The 26007-nt window shown below is 52.3% G+C and overlaps 1 protein-coding gene across 5 annotated transcripts in view; it reads right to left on the reverse strand.

Moving 5' to 3' along the window:
- Positions 1–1303: 1303 nt before the first annotated feature.
- BCR (BCR activator of RhoGEF and GTPase) overlaps positions 1304–26007 on the reverse strand; it is a 147160-nt gene continuing 122456 nt past the window's right edge. For 2 of the 5 annotated variants that reach the window (XM_049865398.1, XM_049865401.1), the window contains 9 exons: positions 24420–24517; positions 23487–23618; positions 10405–10464; positions 9071–9180; positions 7259–7398; positions 6262–6396; positions 5338–5443; positions 4776–4938; positions 1307–4362 (listed from right to left, as the gene is read on the reverse strand). In XM_049865398.1, the coding sequence (XP_049721355.1) occupies positions 4273–4362; positions 4776–4938; positions 5338–5443; positions 6262–6396; positions 7259–7398; positions 9071–9180; positions 10405–10464; positions 23487–23618; positions 24420–24517 (1034 nt within the window). In that variant the 3' untranslated portion in view covers positions 1307–4272. Of the gene's footprint in view, positions 4363–4775; positions 4939–5337; positions 5444–6261; positions 6397–7258; positions 7399–9070; positions 9181–10404; positions 10465–23486; positions 23619–24419; positions 24518–26007 lie in introns of all 5 variants that reach the window. The other 3 variants (XM_049865396.1, XM_049865397.1, XM_049865400.1) reach the window with 3 other exon arrangements.

Here is a 26007-nt window from a genome sequence, read left to right on the forward strand (position 1 = left end):
TTTTAAGGTGAGTGGGGTTTTCTGTACCAAATCTTTACTCTCCCTTTATCTGCATGGGTGTGTGTGTGCACGCGCACATATGAGATACTGGCGCCGGTGGCGGGTGGGGGGGCGCAGAGGCTGGTGGCAGAGGCCTGGCCTCGTCTTGTCCAGCAGAAAGGGAGCAAGCTTGGGACTCCATCAGGACACATACCCAGCCTCTGCTCTTGGCCAGCCACAGATGCTGGGATGGGGCGGCAGGACACCTTGTGGGCCGCAGCTTCCCCATCTATCAAGTAAAGGCACTGGGTTAGGTCTCTGAGAGCAATTTGGTCCTGATAATCTCGCATTCAGGGGAGCCACGAGTGAACCTACTTCTGGGCCATTCCACTGGCTTGGGCTTTGCCCTAGACCCACACGCCTCTCAGGAATGTCCTAGGACTCTTGCCCAAAACATCAAGCCCTTGTAAGAGGCAAAAGTGTTGTGTGTGTGGGTGTTCAACAGTTTTTTAAATAGGACCAGAAAGGCAGGGAGAGCGAGCTGGCTGGCCCCTCAGGAGCCCCGCAGAGGAACAAGGCCAAAGGCAGCCAGCCCTGTCCTCCTCAGAGGTCAGTGTAGACAGGACAGCAGGGCTTACAGCAGCTTCTCCAAGGCAGGCAGGCCCCAATGTCTGTCCTCATACCTCATGGAGACACCTTCAAGGAACCAAGGGTGGGGGTGCACCCCTGGGGCATCATGTTGAGACCTCAGGTGTGACCTCACCAGCCCTGTTCTCTGGCCCCACCTCTCCCTAGGACACCCCTGCATCCCTCTAATCTCCAGGGAAACGGCAAAGGTGACACACCCGGGTAGAGAGTTTGGGGACAAATTGGCAGACCCACACTCTTGGCTCTAGGCAAAAGGCCCTGTAAGCAAGCCTCGTCTGGGTTGGTCAGCTGGCTAGGCAGCAAAGGAGCCCACCTTCCAGGAGTCTTGAGGGTGACCCCAGGGCACCCACCCTTTGTAGACTGGCATCACTGCCTTGGGGCTCAGAGGGTGGCCAACACAGCACTGCCAAGGGCCCCTAGGCTGGCCAGACGGTATGAGCTGGCTTCCCCTTGGCTCTGCCCATCACAGTAGAACCGTGTCCAACACCTGTCTCTACCCCAAGAGAAGCTCCCCATAAACTGGGCAGGGCTTCTCTGAGCACAAGGCCTGAGGGGGCGAGGGATGGCCTGTGCTCAGGTCTCCCTGGACACCTAGGCCATCTGCCGAACCTTAGCCCGAGACTGAGGGGCTCAGGCCAGAGCCACAGCTGAAAGTGACACAGGCCCAGGCCGTGTAAGGCTAGAGCCTGCCTACCCCAGGGCTCAGCACAGCAGGGACGGGACGAGGAGCTCGGCACGTGCTACATGGAAGCCCCAGCCTGGCTGTCCCTCTTCCATCTGTTCGTCTGCCCTGCAGGGCCAGAGCAGCACTGCCCAAGCAGAGTCTGGTCAACCTCAACCACGGCCTGGTCACCTCTGGCCCAGACCAGACTGGCCCATGCTGGGCGGTTACTGCTGCTCCGTGTGTTCCCACATGGCCTGACTGGTGCCCGCCTGTGGCTACTAGACCTCGCCAGTGCTGGCTCCTCCACAGCAGAGCACACTGCCCCTTCACTGTGTACCCCAGACCCCATTCCAGCAGCTAAGGGGCTCCTCCCTGAGGGCCGAGTGACTATTTTTCTAAATTCAGCAACCACCACTAAAGCAAGTAGTCTCTTGTGACTTTAATGAACTTGTCATTTTCTGGTTGATTTCTGAGCACACAGCAATTCTTCCTCCTTGTGGTAGAGCCACAGGAGGCTGAGCTCAAGAGCAGAAATGAAGCTGCTAAGCGACCAGCGCTGCCCACCAGAGGCCAGGCTGTGAGAGGGAGCAGCGAGCAGGACGGCACCCCTCCCTGTTGGCGGGTCAGCAGCCAGGCCTTGGGCAGGGCTGTGTCTGGGGCTAGGCCTTCCCTTGCTTGGCCCACAGAACACATGACGCTCTAGCCCCATGCGGCCTGCCGGAGTGGACACACCCTGACTTTGACGAGATAGCTGGCAGAGCTGCATACCCGTGAGTTAGACAGGACCACGGAGGCGGTGATACGCAAAGCAAGTCACATGGTGGCTCTGTGGAGGGCAGCGTCCTTACAGCGACATGAGAGAGCAGTCACTCAGTCATCTGACATTACATGTCCCCTATAAATAAAAGCGCAAAGAGGCGGGGGCAGAACAAAAATTGGCACAGACATCGATATATTGCTTTCCAGTTTCAACGCAACAAATACAAACCAGGAGGCACAGGAGGAGACAGAAGCAAGGGCCTGCACAGCTCTCCTTGGCCAAACATGTTCCCCTGGTGGGGATGGACAGCCGGAACCTGGGCTTGTGCCCCAGGCCTGGGCTGCACAGGTGGGCAGGGTGTGGGGCACTGAATCTTGAAATGGACGGGGCACAGAGGATTTGGTTTCCCTACCTTGTGCCCAGGACAGCGGCCTTGTTTCAACACAGTGGGGCTACCTTCTTTTTGAGAAAAAAAGGACAACTAAATAAATACCACACACAGACAGAAAGCCTCCAAGTGACTTGGATTCCTCCCTTGTCTAACACTGTTTCCTAGCCCCTTTTCTGGCCTTGGCAGCTCCACAGCAGAGGGCAGGCAGGGGCACACAGCCACCTGCTGTCATGGTTCCCACAGGTGCTGCTGCTGGACACAAGGGGAAAGCCCTCTCCCCTCCTGGACAGTGCTGCTGGGTCCTCCGAAGGCAGAATCCGGTGATGACCAGCAGGCCTTCCTGAGTCAAGCCATCACTTCCCTCCCTGGGTGAGCTACATCCTCTTCTCCTGTAAGACCAGCACAGGAACTCTGCCTCTCATAGTTTCCGCTCCTTTTTTCTTAACCCCATGCATCTTCTTTTTAAAATGACATGATTGTTCCTGGATTGGTTTTCTCAAAACACTAGTGGCCTCCCCAATTCTCCTTTTTTTAAGTCAGGATGGTCAGAGGTTACCAAGGATGTCCCAGCGGGTACACTGGTGCCCAGGGTGCCCTTGTGCCGGCCCCTGCAGCAGCCCCGATCCCAACCCTCCACACTCGGAATGTTCTGGAAACTTCAGGGATGGCTCCTGATGACAACAGAGCTGGTACTCAGAGGAAGACAAAAATGCTGCCCGGACACAGGATGTCCAATAAGTACATTCTAATATCTTATTAGGAATCTGAATCTGTTAGGAAAAAAATTAGAAACTATGTATAAAACTTAAAAATATTCAAGTATCAAAAGGCTGTTCAGATCAAAGTTTAAAGCAGGCTGTCAGCATGCAGCTGCCAAGAGGGGATGTTTACAAAAGTGGACTGAATGTGCCCAGCAGGGAGAAAGCAGGACAGGGAGAGCTCTGTGTGGGAAAGGATAAGTGGATGGTGGGGTGTGGGTGCAGGGCACAAAGGCTCGAGGAAGCCAGAGAAATGAGGCCTTCATGAGCTGAGAATGAGAGTGTGTGCCCGCTGGGCAGTCAGCCTTGAGGACGTGGCCACTCTCCCTGGGGAACAAACTGTAAAGTGCACCATTTGGACCCCTCCCTTCAGCGTCCAGTCAGAAGACATCACACAAATCCATATGGCGCTGAGGCAAAGAGACAGCAACCACAGAGCCACAGGACAGAAAGGGGAGAGCCATTTCTGCACAGAAACCCTCTAGAAAGAGAAGGGAGAAAGGCAGCAAGGGGCCAGATGCTACACAGTGTTGACTGAGCTTTTTAACCCTGTCATGGACACAGTCGAGTGTCTAAGTCAGGGCAACCTAAGGACCCCCACCCATGAGGGACTGGGCTGCAGCCCCCACGTATGAAGCAGCAGCAGCAGCAGCATTTATTCAAGACACAAGAGTGGGGGAATCTAGCCATGTTCCCCTGTCCCCAGGAAGGGTGCATCTTGACAAGGAATCCAGTAGAAATCTTTTAAACTCTGATAAATTAAGTTCACAAAAACCACCACTGTGGTGGCAGCCCCTGCCAGGCTTGTACTGAGATGCACTGGTTTGGGGCGCCCTCTTGTGGGCGGTTGGAGAACCACAGTTGGGAGGCCAGTCTGGGCCTAAGACCCACAGGGCCCAGAACTGTCCAGGCACCCTGGACCAACTTTGCCTCGGGTTGCTGTCTCTGGGCAGATGGCCTGGCTCTTCAGGGTAGCCAATTGAACCTTGAGAAGGTTCGGTTCGCGCTCTGCAGATGGTCTGTCTTGCCAGAGGCCTTCCGGACATCTGCCGCCTTGTGTAGGTGAGTGGCCTTAGACTTCGGTGGAGAAGAGGACACTCTGTCTCTTGCTGTCTGGGGCAGGGATGGCTTCCAGCTGCAGGAAGTACAGCAACACCTGGACCTGCCAGGGGGAGGGAGTGAAGCAGCTTGGGGAGTTGTTCACAGCTGGAAGTTGGGGGCTTCTCAGCCTGTCCCAAAGCCTGGGGACACAAGTCTAGCTCAGGGCGTGAAGCCAGTGATGCGGGGCACAGCCACTGCTGACAGAGCCCCACACAGCAAGAGACTGGGGGGTGGGTCCTGATGTGGCCTGACTTGGGTGGTGGTAAGTACCACGCTGGCTGTACCTGGAGGATACCTGGCAGGGAGGGTGTGGACCCCTAGAAGCCCAGCAGGGTACAGAGGGGAGAGCAGTGGCCTGGGCCCACCTGCCCCACCACCATGCAGCCCTGGGTAGGTCCTGCCTCTCTGCACCTGGGCCACTTCCCCCACACAATGAGAGTGGAGGTGACAGGTAGTACCTGGGGTGGGCCTTACCTGGGACATGACCTCTAGGGACCAGCTGTCGGTCATGGTGATGGGCTGGCCGGGTGTGGCAGGGAGCTTGCTCTCCTTCTCTGAGGGCCGGAGCAGCGTGGGGCCGAAGACGGTGGCAAGGTTGTGCAGGGACATCTTGTTAACGGTTTCCTTTTCTGCCACCCTGCAATGAGTCCAAGAGGGAACTGTATGAACATGCTGAGGAGATGAGGTCACCCTGGTGTCCTTGGGGAGTACAGTGGTGGGTGGCACGCTTTTCTGCCTGTATTGGTTCCACTGAATGGTGGCACTCTGGCCACCTGGGCAGGGAGGGCCACCGCCCTGGCTGTGCTGAAAGTGGACCCTGGGGTCCTGCTGGACTGAAGGCCTGGGAGGAAAAGCACCTGTCGGGGGGGGGGGGTGCAGGTACCTGCTGTGGCCCACAGAGAACAGGAAGGGCATGGTGCTGGTACTAGCACCCAGAGGGGCTGAGGTACTGCCTGGCGAGCCAGCAGGCATGGAAGATAGCCCTCCTTGCAGCCTGGGGGTCCTGAAGCCCAGGGCTCACGGACCAGTGGGCTACCTTTTGAGGTGGTCCAGAAGGAAGAGGAAGGTGACCAGGTTGGCCTCCGGGAGCGACAGCAGCAGGTTCAGCATGCAGCTCTCCTTTGCCACGGGGTCTGAAAGAGCTGCAGAAATCGGGACGGGTTGCACCAACTGGCTGGGCTTTCCCTAAGAGCATGTGTCAGAGGGCAAGACAGTCCAGCCCCATCATCATCCTCGCCCACACAGTGCTGCTGCCCCCTGTGGGGTTGGGTGCCACCCCTGGCTGCTTTTCCACATCTCAAAAGGTCAAAGTACTCCAGGCATCAGCCACAGGGGAGGGGCTGTGAGAAAAGCCTTCCTGGCTGACTCAGCCATTTTCTTCCCCTCCTCCAGGGGCCAAAGCTCAGTGGTAGAACCCTTGCCTCCCATGCAGGTTAGATTACTGGACAACACACGTCACGCACAGCCACCACTCATTGAACAACAAGGATTCCAAGGCCTCCGTCTGCTCCACCACACCTCAAGAACCTCCCTCATTGCCCTGTGTACCCTGGGGCACTTGGGGGCTGGGAGACCCCGGGAGACAGGGCAGTCCTGAGGGTGCTGCAGCCCTGTGTGTTGGCTCAGGGTCAGGCTGGCCTTGACCCCACATTTGAATGGGCTGACCTGGGGCTCAGGGAGCAGGGGGCACTGCAGTGTCACATGGTCTGGAAGCTGCATTCAGCCCTGGCCTTGGGGAGGACACTCCTGCACGTAGGCATGTGCGCCACCTCTCCATCCTCCCCTGCCATGCAGGAGGGCAGCAACCTTCATGAAGGGGCTTGGCTCTGCTATGCCCATCCGTGTAGATGGTTTTCTTTGGGCAGGTGGAAAGCAGACCACAGCAGCTGGGGCACAGCTCGGCTCCTGCATCTGGACTTCCTGGACAGGACGCGAGCATGGGGAGGAGGCCCATCCTTACCAATGCCCTCGGCGAAGTTGGGGTAAAACTCGTCGGTGAAGAGGGGCTCAGGCAGCTCCCGGAAGTAGAGCTTCAATGTGCCAGCAATGGCATTGACATCCATTTCACTCATCATCACCGACACATCCTTGTTATCTGGGGCAGATACAGACATGACGCAGCCACTGATGGCACTGAGTGGGACTCAGCGCAAAGCAGCACACGGCCTCACCATGCTGGCTTATTCTATCCTCCCAAGAACCTGGGCGGTTCTGAGCCTGCGCAGGGCTGACAGGCAGGCATGAGGGTCCTTCTCACTCCCACTCCTGCTTTGGTCAGCCATGCCCGGCCATGGGAGACTGTTGGTCAGTAGAAGAGAATTACCTCCTGGGCAGCTCTGCCTGTACCAATAGCCCAGCCCTGGCATCTCTTGGTGATAGGAAGGCACTGGAATTATCTGTTTCATTCTAGTGTCTAAACCAGTACTTGCCCTTTGGGCTCAGGTGGCCATGGGCCCTCCATGCCCTCTGGGGCCCACAAGGTGCCAGGTTCATGCAGCCTCTAGGTTGGCAAGGTGGGTGTGCCCCCAGAGGAGTCTGCAGGCACACTGGGTTGGGGGGGGGTCCATGTGGGACCCTGGGTGATGGCCTGCTCAGGTACCTGGGGAGGAGTCTGCAGGCACACTGTGGGGGTCCATGTGAGACTCTCGGTGAGAGCCCACTCGGGTGCATTGTCATCTAAAAACTGGGGTGTCCTACCTACTTTAAGGGGTGAAGGTTAATGGGAGAGGGGAGCTAAGACTTGCGTTCATGGCAGCACCATGCAGGAGCTCCATGATCTCTGGCCCCAGGCATCTGGTTCATTCCTAAGGGGCAGGGTGATGAGAATGGCCTGACCCCTTGACTTTGACGCCAAGGGACTAACAGGTTGTGGGATGCCCTGAGAGTCTCAGTGTGAAGGAGCAGGCTCAGCCCTGGCCACCCTCACTGCCTCCAGCACACCTGGAGCCCACACTCACTGACGTCAAAGGCTGCCTTCAGCGCCTGGATGTCTGTGGCCACTCCGGACACACGGTAGATGCCCACCTCCTCCATGCCCCGGCGCTCGATCTCCTCCACACACTGGCGCACGATGTAGGGCACCTTGGACCTCTCTCTCCTATGGGGTGGGGAGGGACGCCCTCAGTGCCCGCAGCCCTGGGGCACACCCCCTCCTGTCTGCTGGGGACAGCCCGCACATCTGGAGATGGGGCGGTACAGAGCACACCCGTGTCTTCCTTCGCTCTGAGAGCCCACAGTTACAGTTGCATGTGTTTCATCAGGGCCTATCCAAGAGCTTAGAGTCCCTGGGTGAACACGCTTGGCTGCTAACCCAAAGGCTGGAGGTTTGAGTCTACCCAGAGGCACCTTGGAAAAAAGGCCTGCCGATCTACTTCTGAAAAACCAGCCATTGAGAACCCTGTGGAGCGCAGTTCTACTCTGACACACATCGGGCTGCTGTGAGTTGGGGCTGACTTCACGGCCACTGGTTTGGTTTTGGTTATTCCAAGAGCTCCCCGTAGCCCAACACCCTGCGAGTTACACATGGTCTTTGTGGAAGGCCAGGAAGCTTTACTAAGTGAAGTTGGCCACAGGAAGTCCGTTAAAAGACTCCCGGCTTTGGGCAACAGGCGGCTGCACGACGTCCTGGGAAGCAGTCTGGTCTCCAAGTTGGGCTTGGGAGATCAGACAGGGGGTCCCACCCACCACCATCTGTGCAGGAGGCAAACCCCCGGCCTTACCAGGCCTCAGTGAGATGTATGCCCTGCATACAGCAGGCGCTAAACCGAAACCTGCCAAATGCATGACTCCATGGGGCTGCCCACACATCAGTGCTCCAGCCTCTATGACTATAAGCACTGTTCTCTTCCAAGTCTTAACAACAGACAGTCACAGTAGCTCCACGGTTTTTCTTCCTGTTGTCGTCAAGCTGACTGACTCTAACTCACGATGACCCATGTAAACCGTACTCCACAGAGTTTTCAAAGGCCGATGTTTTGGAAGGAGATCTCTAGACCTGTCTTCCGAAGTACCTCTGGGTAGACTCAGACCTCGAACCATACAACCAACCATGGTAACTGTTTGTACCACCCAGGGACTCCAGCTCCATGTAGGATCCTGGAATAAGGACACTTCAAAAATAAAAGACAGTAGTGTTTTGAGGCCTTGGCTTTCATCTTATTTTGCGACCGGACTTGGGACCACAAAAAGTCTTTCCCAAGCCACTCTCCTTAGCTTGGTCATCGCGTTTGGTGCTGATTTGGGGTGGCTGCTGCTAGAGTCCTTCTTGTTCCTGCCCAGAGCCTCCTAAAGATGCTGTGAGGATGACAGGTGTAAGCGGGGTGGGGGTTGTGTTCAGACACAATCAGGTGTCTGAGGTAGGCTCTGGCCTGGATGACCAGCTGGGTAGGGGCCCAACCAGGCTCCATCCATCCCAGGGACGTGAATGAATTCTGGAAGCAGCCTGATGCCCTGAGAACTGCCCTCAAACCAACAAACAGGCCTCTCCTGGCAAAGGATTCAGGACAAACGGGCAGGGGTTAAAGTCTGGGATCACAACAAACTCCAAGGGAGGAAACAAAACACTGCATCTGCACCCACTGTACCAGGAGGGGGCTGAGCGGGGAAGGGCCTGAGGGGAGCAGCTGCTGAGCAGCAAAAGGGGAGGCACCTCTGCACTGGGGTGTCCTGGGAGGCCTCTCGTGCAGCAACCATGGAAAGGACCACCTGGGAGGGGCCAGGTGCCCTTGGGGTGTGAGGCCGGAGGTGTGACCCCAGTCCCCCTCACTCACTTGGTGACCACAGCGATTTTGACTCCGAAAACCCCTGTTTGCTTTCGGGACGGCATTCTTTTTAAGCTGAACTCTCTGCTGGTAAACTTGACCGAGAGTTTAACTTCAATCTACAGAGGGAAAAAGAGGCAGTAGCATACTTACCTTCTGGTTGGGGCCTTGGTACCTCTTTTCCATCCCAGGCGAGCAGGCCCAGGTCTGCATGAGGCAGGCACCAACAAGGAAGCCCCTGGTCCAGCTCAGTGAGAACCAGCACGGCTGGGATGGTGTAAGACCCAGCTTCTGTGGAACCTCCCACCACAACTCCCATTCTTCTCTCTGTTTTTTTAAATTTTTATCGTGCTTTAAGTAAAAGTTTAAAAATCAAGTCTCTCATACAAAAATTTATATACACCTTGCTATATACATCTAGTTGCTCTCCCCGTAATGAGACAGCACATTCCTTCCCTCCATTCTCTCTTTTCCTGTCCATTTGGCCAGCTTCTGACCCCTTCTACCCTCTCACCTCCCCTTCAGTCTTTCTCTCTTAATTATATAAAAAAAAAAAAGTTAAGAAAAAGTACAGATATTAACATAACAAAAACCCATCACGAAGATTAATTTTATGTATCAGTTTGGCTAGGCTATGGTTCTCTGTGATTTGGGCTAACCCTAGATTAGATGCTGTTCCCCAATGTCATCTAATACAAGGTAACATGATCCCCTTCCATAGCATAATCTACAATGTGATACAATCAAAACAGTTCCTTAGGGTGGGGTCTGCCTTCAGACCATAAACAGATACTTTGGCAGAACTCTCTCTACTCTGCACCCCTGTTGCCTGACCTACGGATCTCACAAAGAAAGCCTGCAGAAGTCTCCAGCCTGCCTCCTGACCACTGGACTTGGGACTTGCCAGCCCCACAATCACATGAGCCAATCTCCTGAAGTAACTCTATCTCACTGGAGTGCTTACCTAGAGAACCTAAGACACCCATGAGTTAGCAAATGATAATGTTTTGACATGCACACTCAGATCTCCTTTGGTGTCTGTTGCTGATTTTTTAAACGTTTGAATCCTTCTGGGGGGCTGGATGCTAATGGGGGGCTTGGTCCCTATGACCAGACCCCAGGGCCCATCTTGATGCCCCACTGTCCTCGCGGCGTCATCAGATCCCATTCAAGGAGAACACTCACTCCAGACACAAACAACGGAAGACTCCTTGTACGTGGTGGTCTGGTCTGCAAGGGCCTCTCCCCCTCCTGCCATGCCTCCCATACGGGCTCAGTCTCAGCCTCACTCTGCTTTTGTCAGAAGAGCCAGGCCACCCTGACCTTCTGGGGTGTGTACATACCCCATTCATGGTGATCACGGTCCGCTGCCAGTCTTTGTCCTGCAATGCCTGGGGGTCCAGCTGCAACAAGGGGTTGTGATTAACAGATGCCCTTGGGTTTGCTTGTAGTCTCCACCGGGCAGCAGCTCACCCCTACAACTCCACACGGAAGTCTGAATGGAGCCAGACCACAGCCAGTACCTCCATCTAGAGGCCAAGAGCACCTGCGAGGAACCTGAGCCCCCCTGCTCTCAGGACTGAGCTCACCATGCTTAAGTACCTGCATCTGCCGCAGCTCAGGGCCTGCACACTGCCCCTCCCTCTGTCTCTTCCAGCTGGGAGCTGACACCCACTCCTAGCCTTTCTTGTCTACTCCCTGCACTGCCCCACCATTGCAGGTACTCAAATGGAACCTGGGGAAGGAGGAGTGGTCGGGTTAAACATTTCGGGAAGCCCAATTTCAGTGGCAACTTCCAGGCACACAGCATCTGAGCTGCCATAGCTGCTGTGGTTTTCTCCCTTAGTGCGTACCAGGAATATAAGTATAGGACTCATGCAGGAGGAGCTCCAGTCTGGACCGGCGCTGGATGGTGGGGCCCAGGAGGATGCAGCTGTGGGGTGGTGGGAGGAAGTCCCTCTGCAGCCCCTCTGACTTCCGCTCCTGGAGGGTGTTTGCCAAGCAGCCAACCTGCATGACTGTGTCGTTCAATGTCACCTACACAATCTGATGACTCAGGTGCTCTGACCCAAGCCATGGCCTTTTCAATTGCCTCACATGCATGCAAAAGCTGAACAGTGAAAAATGAAGACTGAAGAAGAATTGATGTATTTGAACTGTTATGTTGGCAAAAAACACTGAATATACTGTGGACTGCCAGAAGAATGAACGAGTTTGTCTTAGGAGAAATACAGAATGAGCCTTAGAAGAAAGAATAGCTAGACTTCGGCTTGCTTACTTTGGACAGGTCACCAGGAAAGACCAATCCCTAGAAAAGGACGATATTTGCTAACGTGGTGGGTCGGCAAAAATGAGAGCAACTCTCAATGAGATGGACTAACATAACAGCCACAACAATAGACTCAAACGTACCAATGATCATGAAAATGGTCCAGGACCGGGCAATGTTTTGTTCTGTTGTACATAAGGTTGCCATGATTCAGAGCCAACTAACAACAACAATGAAAACCTGAGCCACTGTATGACACACTGATCGCCCAGCCCAGGCCAGATCCCTCTGTTCACAGAGGCTTCCCCCTCATCTCCCTTTGTGGTAAACACACGCTCTATACCAGTGGTCCCAGGGTGGACCAAGACTGTGGACTGGGGCTGGGCTGGACACAACCAGCAGAATAGAGGGGAGGGTCTTGTTAAAAAAGCACCCCCTTGTCCATCTCCAGGGAGTCACTGGGTGGTACAAACAGTTAACATGCTCAGCTGCAAACCGAAAGGTTGGAGTTCAAGTCCAACCAGAGGTGCTTCAAAAGAAAGGCCTGGCAATCTACCTCTGAAAGATCAGCCATCGAGAACCCTTATGGAACACAGTTCTACTCTGACACACGTGCGGTCGCTGTTGAGATGGGGTCAACTTGACAGCAGTGAGTTGGTTGGTCTACCTCTGGCCCACCTCCAGAGAACCGGACCAGCTGCCCTGGGGGAACCTGGGATTTATATAACCAGAAAACCTCCCTGGCGAGATCCTGTAGTGTCAACAAGTTAAGGAGCCGCTGCCTGCCACAGAATTTGGCACTAATCATATACAGCCTTGTATTTTCATGACTAGCTTCAGGGGTGGCTCATTTCTACTACTAGGCAAGTGCTTAGAGCAGGGACCCCCATGATTTCGGCACCCCTCCCCAGCCTGGTGCTAAGCACTGTGTCAGTTCAGAAAGGAACTCAAAATAGGCAGAGGTTCCTCTCATACTCGAGCCACCTGGGCCTCCTGCAGAGGAGGAGTGGGGACACCAGGGAGCACTCCAGGCAGCCAGCTGCACCACTGCCACCTGGCCTCTGTATCTGTTCTGCATGGAGATGTGTCCAGGCACTCTGGGGCTGAGCATTCCTCACCGGCTCTTCCATGTCCCCTTGATTCAAATGTTCCCAGGATCTAAAACGCACAGCCAAGCTGCTGCAGAAAAACGGAAGGCGGTGGGGCTTCCCTCTAGAATAAGCAGGGGCAAACCTACGAGGTGTTATCAGAGGCTCTGCCCCTACCCCAGGGGCCTCGTAGGAGCCGCAAAGACTGCCCCCAACCCAAGGGTTGTGAGCAGAGGCCAGTCAGGTGCAAATCACTCAGAAAAGGAAACTTCCCAGGAGATGTTTCCTCCCAGGCGTGAATCCTGGGTATCTGGCAGGGTCTGGGGGCCACTCAGCACTACCGGGGATGGCAGGTGGGGGTGACACAGGGCCCCTCCGCCTCTGGGGCTGGGAGGACTCTGGGCTCCTGGGCATCAGAGCTGGGGTGGAAGGAGAAGGTGGGCAGGGCACCTGGTGTCACCATTACCCAACAACACTGCAGCCTGGCTGCTCAAGGAGGGGTGTTGCCAGTCCTACTCCTCCCTCTGCAGGAAGGGAAGTTTAACACCGCTGCTGGCGGTGTTTAAACAGGGCACAGGAGCAGACTGGCAGGTGAAACTACTTCCTTTCCCACTAAAGGACGGTCACCATTGGCCTCACTCCCCTTGGAAACTTAACCAGGTGTCGTTGAGTCAACTCCGACTCACAGTGACCCCACATGTGTCAGAGTAAAACTGTGCTCCACAGGGTTTTCAATGGCTAATTTTTGGAAGTAGACTGCCAGGCCTTTCTTCCGAGGGGCCTCTGGGTAACCCTGAATCTCCAACCTTTCAGTTAGCAGCCAAGAGCATTAACCATTTACTCCACCCAGGGACTCTACTTACAACTGGCCAAAGGCAAAAGTAGCCAGAAGCAGCCCAGTGGCAGAGGAAGCACAGACAGGGCTGGGGGTTATCTCCTCTACCTGCCTCAGGCCACCTCCAACAGCAGGAACCCTGCCCAACCTGACCCACCTGGCCCTTCTAGCTCACCCTGGCCCCTGGCCCACCTTGCCTTTGCACACGAGGTTGCGGATGTGGGTCCACAGGGCGCCGCCCCACATACACAGGTGCTTCTTGGAAGAGGTGGTATGGCTCCGGTTGGGGTAGAGGTACTGAAGGAGGCCCTGCATGGCAGTGGGGGAAGCTAGCGTCTCTCGTATCCTTGGCTCTGTTGCTCTGAGCACCGTGAGCTCCAGCCTCTTGACCAGGCTCTGGGGAGCCCCACTTCCTGGAGGCCCTCTAACGTCAGAGTTTCCTATCCCCGTGGATTTTACCTTTTTTGTCTGCGTGGGAAAAACAGCCCCTTCTCCCCCCTGCAGCCTATTGGCGACGGGAATTCCAAACTGTCACTTTCTGCTGAAAGCCCAGAGAAGCCGAACTTCCTTCTCCAGTGGCTGGTTTCCTGTGGCCACATCTGGAGACACTGAGTACAGCAGCCTGCCCCACCAATCAGCTGCATGCTGGAAGCGCCCTGAGGACACCCATGATGGCACCACCTCCCAGACAATAATCTCATGCACCTCCTGGAGCGCTGCCCTGTGGGCTCAGGCCACCCAGAGCATGGCTGCAGGCCACCAACAGCCACCACAGGGGGAGGTGTGGGTAGACAGGAGCTGCCCGCTGCATGGCCCAGCCTGGGTATGAACATCTCCCCTCCCCCCAGAGGCTGCGACTCTGTTGGCCTCACACAGGGTTGCCAGGCAGCCCAGTGACCAGTAGCAAACGCACTGGCCTCTGGGCACCCAGCCCTTGTGGTGTGTCTAGTGTTAAAGCCCCTCCATGGGCACTGGCCCTGGTCCAGAGAATAGGGCATGACCCCAGGATGAAGCAGTATGAAGAATCCCCAGCATGGTCCTCTTACCCGAACCAAAACAATGCTCAAGGCCAAGGTCTCCGTGTACAGTTATTTAAGGCACTGGCGGGGTAAACAAAGTGGCTGAGATTTTGCAAAACAGGCGGCTGAGGGGAAGTGACCAGGAAATGGCAGTCCAGGGAAAAGCTGAGTCTACTCCAGATGGCACAAGGGCCCCACCAGCCACAGGGTCATGGGAAAGAGTGTAGCCTGCTGCACAGGGTGGGTGGGCGTGAGGGAGCCCACTCCCACCCTGGTGCTCTTCGGGGACAGTGCAGGTTGCTGCTTCTCTCTCCTGGGGTTGGGCAAGGTGGAGGTCTTGGAAAAACTGTGGCTGGCAGGCCTCCTGGACAGGTGTCCCAAGGTCTACCCAAAAACTGCCCACACATCCATCCTGGGGAGGGGAGGGTCTGCAGGTGGTGAACCATGCCCTGAGCATGACCACGTTTGTTAGGATGAGGACCTGCTGTGCTGTACTATGCAGCAGGTACGACCTGGGAAGTCACTGACCAGGACCACAGAGCACTGTCTCACTCACCCTCAGCCTGGAAGGGGAAGGGCTAAATTGTGCAAAGGAGGAGATACCCATTCCCTCCTGATGCAACCTGCACTTTCCGCCTCCCTCGTGCCCACGGCTGAGCTCCCCAGACAAGTCTCCACAGATGCATGGGCAATATCTCCAGCAGTCTCTGTGCCCCGGGCATGCTGAGTGAGAAATTTGTGTCCCCTCTGCTGTCATCTGGGTCTGCTCTGTTTTCCGAGAACTGTTTTCGAGCTCTGCCTTCCACTTTAACTCGTTGCTGCTCCCCTCTGATTCCAACCAGTCTCTGAGATCACTTAAAAATATACAGCAACATCTACTAGAATGGCTGGGGTCCCTGAGTGACACAATGGTTAATGGGTTCGGCTGCTAACCAAAAGATTGAAGGTTCAAGTCCAGGCATCTCAGAAGAAAAGCCTGGCAATCTACTTCTGAAAAACCAGGCATTGAAAATCCTATGGAGCACAGTCTACTGTGACACATGGGGTCCCCATGAGTCGAAGTTGACTTGATGGCAACTTTTTTTTTTTTTAATTAGAATAGCTTTGATCAAAAAGATCATAATAATTGTTATGATCATAACAAGTGAGAAACCGGAGCGTCATCCGTTGCCACGGACAATGTAAAATGGTGTGGTGACGCCGGAAAAAACTGTGGCAGTTCCGAAACTTAAAACAGACTGCTCACTCCAAAGTGTCTACCCAAGAAAAATGACAGGAAAACACGTCTACACAAAGACTTGTACACACATCATGTTTGTTGCAACGTGAATCATAACGGTTCCAAACCGAAAGCTGCCTGTGATGGTTACTGTATGTCAACTTGGTTAGGCTGTGATCCTCAGTGGTTTAGCAGACACCGTGTAATCACCTTCCCTTCTGTGATCCGATGTGAGCAGCCGATCATTTGAAAGGGCAATTTCCTTGGGGGTGGGGCCTCCCTCCAGTATATAAATGGGTGTTCTGGGAGCGCTCACTCTCTTTCTCAACCCTGCAGTCTTCTTATTGCCTGAACTCTGCTTTTGGAGACGTAAACCTGCACGTCTCTGGCCTGCTGCCTGCCTTGCAGATCATGGGTCCGTCAGCCCCTACAGCCATGTGAGCCAGCTGAAGGCTTCAGCGTGTTGCCTGACTCACAGATTTGGGACTTGCCAGCTCTCATAGATGCGTGTGCCATTTCTTCACGAGTGCATGAGCCACTTCCTTGAAGTAAATTTCTTGCTCTATATTTATACGTACACGTCACTGGTTTTACTTCTCTAGAGAACCCAGACTGAAAAAAAAAATTCCCACCAACTGCTTAATAAACAAAATGTGGTTCATTCATGCAATAAAATATTTAGTCATAAAAAGGAAAAAGGTACTGACTCATGTTACAACAGACAGCCCTCAAAAACATTATGTTAAGTGAAAGAAGCCAGACATAAAAGATTGTTGTTGTTAGCCGTCATTGAACGGGCCCCTGACTCATGGAGACCTCGTGCACAACAGAACAAAACACTGTCTAGTCCTATGCAATCTCCACAACAGGTAGTGGCTCAGACTGTTGTGATCCATTTTGGAAATGGATTGCCAGACCATTCCTCTTCGTCTGTCTTAGTCTGGAAGCTTGGCCTTCCATGCAGAAGACCTGGGTTCGATTTCTGACCAATGCACCTCATATACAGCCACCACCTGTCTGTCAGTGGAGGCTTGCATGTTGCTGTGATGCCGAACAGGTTTCAATAGAGATTCTAGACTAAGACAGAAGAGAAAGGTCTGGCAGCAACAACTCAGCATACCAGCACCTGGGGCTTGGCCACGGGCTATATAAGATGCTGGCCAGAGAGGGCCAGCTAGATCTCAGCCCCTAGCTCCTGGGGTGTGGGCAAGAAATGCCCTGTGGCCTGGAAAGGGAGAAGGGAAGGAGCTGCCAAGGGTAACTTCATATTCAGGTCCCTTAGCCTCTGTTCCAGACTGAACTGTGTCCCCCAAATATGTGTTGGAATCCTAACCCCTGTACCTGTGGATGGAATGCCATTTGGGAAGAGGGTTTTCTTTCTTATGTTAATGAGGCCATATCAGTGTATGGTGGCTTCGAAACCTAATCACTTCTGAGTTATAAAAAGGCTAGATTAGATACAGAAGCCAACACAAATGGGGGTGGGGGAGGAAAGACAGATGGCACATGAAGACTGCCAAGGAACTGAGGAACCCTGGGGTTACAGAAGCTGAAAGAGACAAGGATCTTCCCCCAGAGCTGACAGAGAAAGGCTTCTCTGAGATGTGGAGCCCTAAATTTGGACTTCCTACAGATGACGCCCCACACATCTGTCAGTTTGTCGTACTGTGGTGGCTTGTGCATTGCCATGATTCTGGAAACTATGCCACCAGTATTTCAAATACCAGCAGGGTCACACATGGTGGCCAGGTTTCAGTTGAGATTCCAGACTAACACAGACTAGGAAGAAGGACCCAGCGATCTACTTCTGAAAAAATGAGGAGTTATGAATAGCAGCAGAACATTGCCTGATATAGTGCCGGGAAGATGAGCTCTTCATGTTGGTAGGCACTAAAAATATGTCTGGAGAAGGGCTGCCTCTTCAAAGTTGAGTGGACCTTAATGACATGGATGGAGTCAAGCTTTTGGGACCTTCATTTGTTGATGTGGCATGACTCAAAATGAGAAGAAACAGCTGCAAACATCCATTAACAATAAGAAGGTAGAGCGTACGAAGTACGAATCTGGGAAAGTTGGAAAGTGTCAAAAATGAAATGGAATGTATAAAAATCGATACCCTAGGCATTAGTGAGCTAAAATGGACTGGTATTAGCCATTTTGAATCAATCATATGGTCTACTACGCTAGGAATGACAAACTGAAAAGGAACGACGTCACATTAATCATGAAAAAGAACATTTAAAGATCTATCCTGAAGTACAATGCTGTCAGTCACAGGGTAATATCCATAAGCTGACAAAGAAGACCAGTTAATAGAACTATTATTTAAATTTACACACCAACCACTAAGGCCAAAGAGGAATAAATTAAAGACTTTTACCAACTTCTGCAGTCTGGAATTGATCAGCATGCAATCAAGATGCATTGATAATTATTGGTGACTGGAATGCAAAAGCTGGAAACAAAGGACTGGTAGTTGGAAAATATAGCTTTGGTGACAGAAACAATGCTGCAGATCGCATAACAGGAATTTTGCAAGACCAGCGACTTCTTCATTGCAGACACCTTTTCAACAATATAAATGACAACTATATACATGTGGACCTTACCAGACGGAATACACAGGAATCAAATCGACTACATCTGTGGAAAGAGATGAAGGAAAAGCTTGATATCATCAGTTAGAACAAAGCCAGCTGCGGACTATGGAACAGACCACCAATTGCTCATATACAGGTTCAAGTTGGAGCTGAAGAAAATTAGAACAAGTTCATGGCAGCCAAAGTACGACCTTAAGTATCCCACCTGAATTTAGAGGCCATCTCAAGAACAGATTTGAAGCACTGAATACTAATGACGGAAGACCATCAAGTATGACATCAAGGATATCACACATGAAGAAAGCAAAAGGTCATTAAAAAGACAGGAAAGAAAGAAAAGACCAAAATGGATGTTAGAAGAGACTCTGAAACTTGCTCTTGAATGCAGAGTAACTAAAGCAAATAGAAGAAATGATGAAGTAAAAGAGCTGAACAGAAGATCTCAAAGGGCAGCTTGAGATGACAAAGTAAAGTATTACAAAGTGCAAAGTAAAATATCACAATGTGCGAAGACCTGGAATTAGAAAACCAAAAGGGAAGAACATGCTTGACATTTACCAAGCTGAAAGAACTGAAGGAAAAATTCAAGCTTTGAGTTGCAATATTGAAGGATTCTATGGGGGAAAATATTAAATGATGTAGAAAGCCTTAAGAGAAGATGAAGAGTCACTGTACCAAAAAGAAATGGTGGACATTCAATTGTTTCAGGAGGTAGCATGTGATCAAGAACTGATGGTACTGACGGAAGAAGTCCAAGCTGCACTGGAGGCACTGGCAAAAAACAAGGCTTCAGGAATTAACGGGCTACTAATTGAGATGCAGCGCTAGAAGCGCTCACTTGTCTATGCCAAGAAATTTGGAAGACAGCTACCTGGCCAACTGACTAGAAGAGAGCCACATCTGTACCCATTCCAAAGAAATGCAGAAATTCCAAGAGAATGTAGAAATTATTGAACAATATCATTAATATCACGCTCAAGTAAAATTTTGCTGAAGATCATTCAAAAGCGGTTGCTGCACTACATCGACAGGGAACTGTCCAAAATTCAAGCCAGATTCAGAAGATGTGGAACCAGGGATATCATTGCTGATGTCAGGTGGATCCTAGCTGAAAGCAGAAAATACCAGAAAGATGTTTACCTGTGTTCTATTGACTATGCAAAGGCATTCGACTGTGTGGATCATAACAAATCATGGGTAACGTTGCAAAGAATGAGAATTCCAGAAAATTGTGCTCATGAGGGATCTGTACATAGATCAACTGGCAGTTGTTCAAACAGAACAAGGGGATACTGCGTGGTTTACAGTGTGTCAGGGTTGTAGCCTTTCGCCATACCTGTTCAATCTCTATTATGAGCAGATAATCCGAGAGGCTGGACTATATCGAGAAGAACGGGGCATCAGGATTGGAGGAAGACACATTAACAACCTGCGTTACACAGATGACACAACCTTGCTTGCTGAAAGTGAAGAGGACTTGAAGCACTTACTGATGAAGATCAAAGGCCACAGCCTTCAGTATGGATTACACCTCAACATGGAGAAAACAAAATTTCTCACAACTGCCCTGACAGGAACAGAGAATCACTAATGGAGCAGGAGAACAGTGGGATACAGACCTCAAATTCTCATAAAAAGAACAGACATAATGGTCTGACTCAGACTGGAGAGACCCCAGAGATCATGGCCCCTGGACCCTCTGTTAGTCCAAGACTGAAAACATTCCCAAAGTCAACTCTTCAGACAGGGATTGGACTGGACTACAAGACAGAAAATGATACTGATGAGGAGTGAGCTTCTTGGCTCAAGCAGACATGTGAGTCTAAGTGGGCAGCTCCTGCCTGGAGGCAAGATGAGAAGGCAGAGGGGGACAGGAGCTGGTTCAACAGACACGGGGAATACAGGTTGGAGAGGAGGAGTGTGCTGTCACATTAAGGGGAGAGCAGCTAGGGTTACATAGCAAGGTGTGCAAGGTTTTTGTATGAGAGGCTGACTTGAATTGTAAACTTTCACTTAAAACACGATAAAAAAAATTCTCACAACTGGACCAATAAGCAACATCATGATAAATGGAGAAATGACTGAAGTTGTCAAGGGTTTCATTTTACTTGGATTCACAATCAACACCCATGGAAGCAGCAGTCAAAAAATCAAGAGACGCACTGCGTTGGGCAAATCTGCTGTGAAAAACCTCTTTAAAGTGTTGAAAAGCAAAGATGTCACCTTGAAGACTAAGGTGCGCCTGACCCAAGCCATGGTATTTTCAATTGCATCTTATGCATGCAAAAGCTGGACAATGAATAGGGAAGACCGAAGAAGAACTGATGCCTTTGAATTGTGGTGCTGGCGAAGAATATTAAATATACCACGGACTGCCAAAAGAATGAACAAATCTGTCTTGGAAGTAGTACAACCAGAATGCTTCTTAGAAGCAAGGATGGTGAGACTGTGTCTTACACTTTGGACGTGTTATCAGGAGGGATCTCAGTCTCTGGAGAAGGACATCATGCTTGGTAAAGTACAGGGTCAGTGAAAAAGAGGAAGACCCTCAATGAGATGGATTGACATTGGCTGCAACAATGGGTTTAAGCATAACAACAATTGTAGGCATGGTGAAGGACCGGGCAGTGTTTGGTTCTGTAGTACACAGGGTCACTAAGAGTCGGAACTGAGTCAACGGCACCTAACAACAACAACGGCCTTGACCCTGTTTTTTCATTCATGATCTTATAGTTTTTGGTTTTATATTTAGGTCTTCGATCCATTTTGAATTAGTTTTTGCGTATAGTGTGAGGTATGGGTCCTGTTTCATAAATCACTGTTCTTTAAAGCCACCCACTTCTGGTATTTCCTAGTACTGCTGTAACAGGAAACTAAGACGGCTTCCCAGGTCAGCAGGGTGTCTTGAGAAGGTTCTGTAAGTGTCTCCTTGCATGTCAAATGCAGTAGTGGCACCAGGTGCCTTGAAAATCAAAGCACCTGAACTATGACTGCTACCCAGCAGGTGCTATGTAACACATCAGTTCTCAAGAGAGACAAGGATCACACGTCCACTGAGAAATCTGGAGATGTCCTGAAACCTGGAGCCAGCCTCAGCATCTGTCGGAGCAGGTGGCCACCCTCAGGTTATTTCACATCACAGGAGTCTATATAAGGCCAGAAGGGGAACCAGGTCACATGTACGCATGGGTGGATCTTGGGGGCATTATCGAGGGCGCCAGCCAGCACCGGCTGTGGGGCAGTGAGTACGGCATGCATGTCAACACTCCATACAAAGCCACCCATCCCTGCCTGGGCACGTACAAATGTGTGAACAGGGCCTCACACCACATTCACTGTGGAGGGAACACATTTGGCTGGTGAAAAATTCCTGCTCAGGACCATGGAAGTGGAACTCCTTGACAAACTTGTTCATATTACTGCTTCTTCAACCCAGATTCCGGCTGTATAAAGATCCTACAACTGGCCAGGCGATGTGATGGGCTGGTGGAGAGCAAGGCCGAACCATTCCTCTTCATTGGAACAATGGGAAAGCCTTCCAATCCCACCTGGATTGCCCAATCAGAAGCCTTGGTCCTGATAATGAAGGCTGGGAACTGAGCCCCTTTCTCTCTTACAGTTTCCTCTCCTTCTCAAGGAGCCTCCTGCCCTGTGCTGGGTACACAGTAACTTCTTCTCTCTGCTTATGCATGCCTGTCATATGATACCTGGCCAACCGCACTTCTACACTTGTTCCCTATGGGAAAGAACAAAGTCCCTCATCTGTGACACAAGAGGTGTGTGTACAGAACCAGACCTGCACTGGCTGAGCATGGAGGCCACTGCCCACTAGTGAAGCCCACCTTGCCCAATCTCTTCTCTGTGACTGAAGTATCATTCCACTGCTTGTGTGTGAGTTATGCTCCCATCAGTGGCCCTGGGCCTCAGACCATGGCTTGACATTTGGTGCAGCAAGCAGGGTCAACAGCTTGACACCCTTCTCACCAGATCAAGTGCTCTGCTCAAGATCTAAGATGCAGGCAGGCACTTATGCCCAGGACATTGCTGAGTGGCCTTGGACAAGGAGAGGGGAGCTCATCCCGCCTTACTTGTGGTGGGGAGCAGGGTTGTCACACAGCATCTGACACGCATGCCCAAGCCTCAGCCTACTGGCTGGAGTGGTGGCCCTGCTGGTAGGGGCCTGAGCCTGAGCCTGAACAGTGAGACTGCAGAGCCTCACTAGCAGTGATGACCACTACTCAGGACCAAGCCCTCCCCTGTCCACCATTCCTGATGCCCCAATCACAGCACTGAAGGAACTTGGCTTCCTGCCCTTAGGGAAAGGAGGTGGGGCTTCTTGGCAAGCCCTGTCCTCCCACAGGCACCTGGAGAGGCCAACCTAGTCCCTTCCTGAGGCCTCCTCTCAGGTAGGAAGCTGTACCCAAGACCTGAATCTACCTCCAGGGCGGGTATGGGAGAAATCTCCTTAGCTGGATTTGATAAAAAGCCGGGCGCAGACCCTACAGGTAGGACCACAGAAACACAAAGTAGCTCTAGCTCCTGTTGGCCAAGAAATGCAGAACGCTGGTTGTAAGTCTTCAAAAAAAAAAAAAAAACCCAAACCCATTGCCATAGAGTCAATTCCAATTTATGGCAACCCCATATGTTACAGAGTAGAACTGTGCTCCGTAGGTTTTCCTGGCTATTATCTTCACGAAAGCAGATTGTCAGATCTTTCCCCATGGTGCCTCCAGATGGATTTGGACCACCAACCTTTTGGTTAGCAGATGTGTACAAACTGTTTGTGCCACTCAGGGACCTGGTGGGGACTCCAGGGGTCAGATAAGAGTCTGTAAATTCCCCAAAAATAGAGGGCCTGAGGTTGTCCCTGAGGACCAGGGATCCCTCCCAGAGCACAAACACATACTCTTGGTCTACCAGGGGGACTTCTACACCAAGTCTGGGGAGCCCCTGTGTCACCCAGGTCAAGGGTACAGCAGCACTTACAGAGCCTGGGGATGCAAGTGGACAGAGTCTAGGTTCCTTGTGTGTTTCCAAAAAAAGGTGGCCCCAGAACTGCTGCTCTCAGCCTATGGCACCACCAAAACATTTCTCCTGTGGCCTCTCCTAGGACATGGGGAAACTGAGGCCCTGGCTGGAAAGACAAGCTTAACTGAAACTCCTCTGGGGACAAGCTAGGGCATGACAGACACACAGATAGGCAGGAGAGGACCCAGGAAGCCCAGGCTCAGCTCAAGTCTCCCACAGCTATGTCCCAAGAGTGTCCTTGAGTGTCAAATGGGGAAAGACCACAGGCGTCCGGGGGTGGGGCGTGGGGCAGAGGGTGTAAGGTATGACAGTGTGTCTCAGGAGGGTCGGGCTCTGTAAAGGGTGAGGTCAGACGGGACAGACTCACCTGGACCTGGCCCTTTCCCATGATCCGGTCCGTGTTCTCGCCATCCTCTTTGGTGACCTTCGTTTTATTGTAACACTTCTCATAGCACAGGATTCTTAAGGTCTGGGAACCTTCCAGTTCAATCTCAAACTCCTGTGGCCCCGATAGGGAAGGAAAGCCGTGCATTAATGAACAGGTCAGGTGTGGCAGGCAGTGCTACAGGCTGAAGGTGGCATCTCCATGAATGACATCACTGCTGCCCTCAAAAGGACCTGGGCCTGGAGGCCCTCCTCACTCTAGTCCTCTGATGCAAAACATCACACACTGCTTCCCTCTGACCATCAATATGACCATGCGGTGGCTCTGCCCAGATGCCTCTAGAAGCTCTGAGTGTCTCTCAAACCCAATCCAAAATCCTTAGCTCTGCATCTCAAAGGGTGGCCCTCACACTGCGACCCTTTGAGGGCACCACACTCCACACACACAACACCCGGGGCAGGCAGACAGGATGCTGCAGGCCGCCCTGCCCAGTCCCGTGGTCCCTATCCAGCTTCTGCAGGCAGAGCTGTGGGCCAGAGCTGTGAGGCTTCCGGAAACTGGGAGGGTCACAGCGAGACCACTCCACTTCTGAGGAAAAACACTAGGGAAATCTACCATGTAAACACGAGGCCACAACAAAGGCAGGAAAGAATACCCATTGAAGGTCTCGCTCCACATACTTTTCCAGAAAATGAGGCCGTTGCTTTGTGGGGAGGACGCTTACTGACAGTACAGGCCCCGTGGGCGGGGGGTGGGGTGGGTTCTCAGGAACCCAAAGATAACATCTCTTGGATGAGTCATCTCTACCCCCCAGAGGAGATTCCCGGAACAGGGGGAGCCGGTATGGAGCCCAGGGATCCAGGCTCTTTCCACGGAAACGTCCACACTGGGCTAGCTGGGCCACCAGCTCCTCACCTCGTTCCAGTTTGGCTCAGCCGTGTCCCTGTAGACGCGGGTCTTTGCTTTGTTCACAAAGTACCCAAAAGAGTCCACCTCCAGAGTGCAGTACAGATCTGGGGATGGCCAACAGAGATGGTGATTGGACTCCCCACGTTTATTGTACAGACAAAGCAGGAGCTACTTCCAACATCAGAAAAAAACCCGAAGGGCCTTAATTTTCTTTTTTAAATAAAACACAAACATGCTGGCAGGGACCCACCCTGCCCCAGAGAGCACCTACAAGGCTGGGTGGGGTGGGCAGGGAGGGTGATGAGCACAGTGACAGAGCTGCAAGGTCAGCCTGGCCTGGGGGAGTGAGACATGAACCTGAGTGGGGTCCGCTCGGGGCAACAAAAGCAGTTCAACCAACCAACCAGTTACCTTGAGTCAACTCCGACTCATAGTGACCCCATGTGTATCAGCATAGAACTGTGTGCTTCACAGGGTTTTCAGTGATTGCTTTTTTGGAAGCAGATTACTAGGCCTTTCTTTCAAGGTACCTCTGGGTGGACTCAAACCACCCATCTTTTGGTTAGCACCCAAGCACTTAACCATTTGCACCACCCAGAGACACATGAAGACAGCTCAGGGCTGGGAGTGTGGGCCCAGGGGGAGAGAAGGCCAGGCCCAGCGGTCAGCGTGCAGAGCTGGGCCAGGCTATAAGCGAGTAAGGGATAGGGCAGAGCTGGAGTTTTAGAAAAACCACCAGGGGCGGCAGGCCTGGTGGTGGGAACCAGAGGGAAGCCACGGCATGAATGCCAGTAAGAAATGCCAACGGCCTGGGCTGAGGATGTGGCAAGTGGCTGGGGACATGGCAGCAGCGCTGCAGTGGAGGGTGGTATCCAATGACAAGGCACAGGAAAGGGGTTCCTGCCCTGGCTGCAGTGGTGGAACGTGGTGCCCCTCACTGGGGTAGGACATCAAGCAAGAGGAACAAGTTTGGGGGTTAAGAAAGATAGGTTTGGTTTGAGGACATGGAGTTTAGAGTGTGGAACATTGGGGAGGCAGAAGGAAAGGCAACAGAGGGGCCAGGAGGTAAGTTGAGAGTCAAGGAGCAGTTCTGGGCATCACCTGCCTTCCTGATGGGTAGGCAGGGAGGAGAAGAGGCCCAGATGGACCGTAGGAAACACGAACATTTAGCGGCAACCAAGAGAGTTGAGTGTGAGTGTCCTACAGCTTTACTGAGGTATCACTTGTACACCATAAACCAAAAACATAACCCACTGCTGTCAAGTCAATTCCAACTCATGGTGGCCCCATGTGTTAGAAAGGAAAACTGCCCCACAGGGTTTTCTTGGCTCTGATCTTTACGGAAGTAGTCTGCCAGGTCTTTCTTTCACAGTACTGCTGTGGGTTCAAATGGCCAACCTTCGGGTTAGTTGTCAAGCACAAACTGTTTGTGCCACCCAGTGACCTTTGTATGCCACCAACTCACCCATGGTATGGGCACAGTCACAGGACCCCACACTCACACTTGGGTAGCACCATCTAGTCTGAAGACACTGACAACATCTGCTGTCAATCCCTCCTCCCACCTCAGCCAACACAATGTGCTTTCTCTCTC

Source organism: Elephas maximus, chromosome 22, assembly GCF_024166365.1.
Source record: "Elephas maximus indicus isolate mEleMax1 chromosome 22, mEleMax1 primary haplotype, whole genome shotgun sequence".
Lineage (NCBI taxonomy): Eukaryota > Metazoa > Chordata > Mammalia > Proboscidea > Elephantidae > Elephas > Elephas maximus.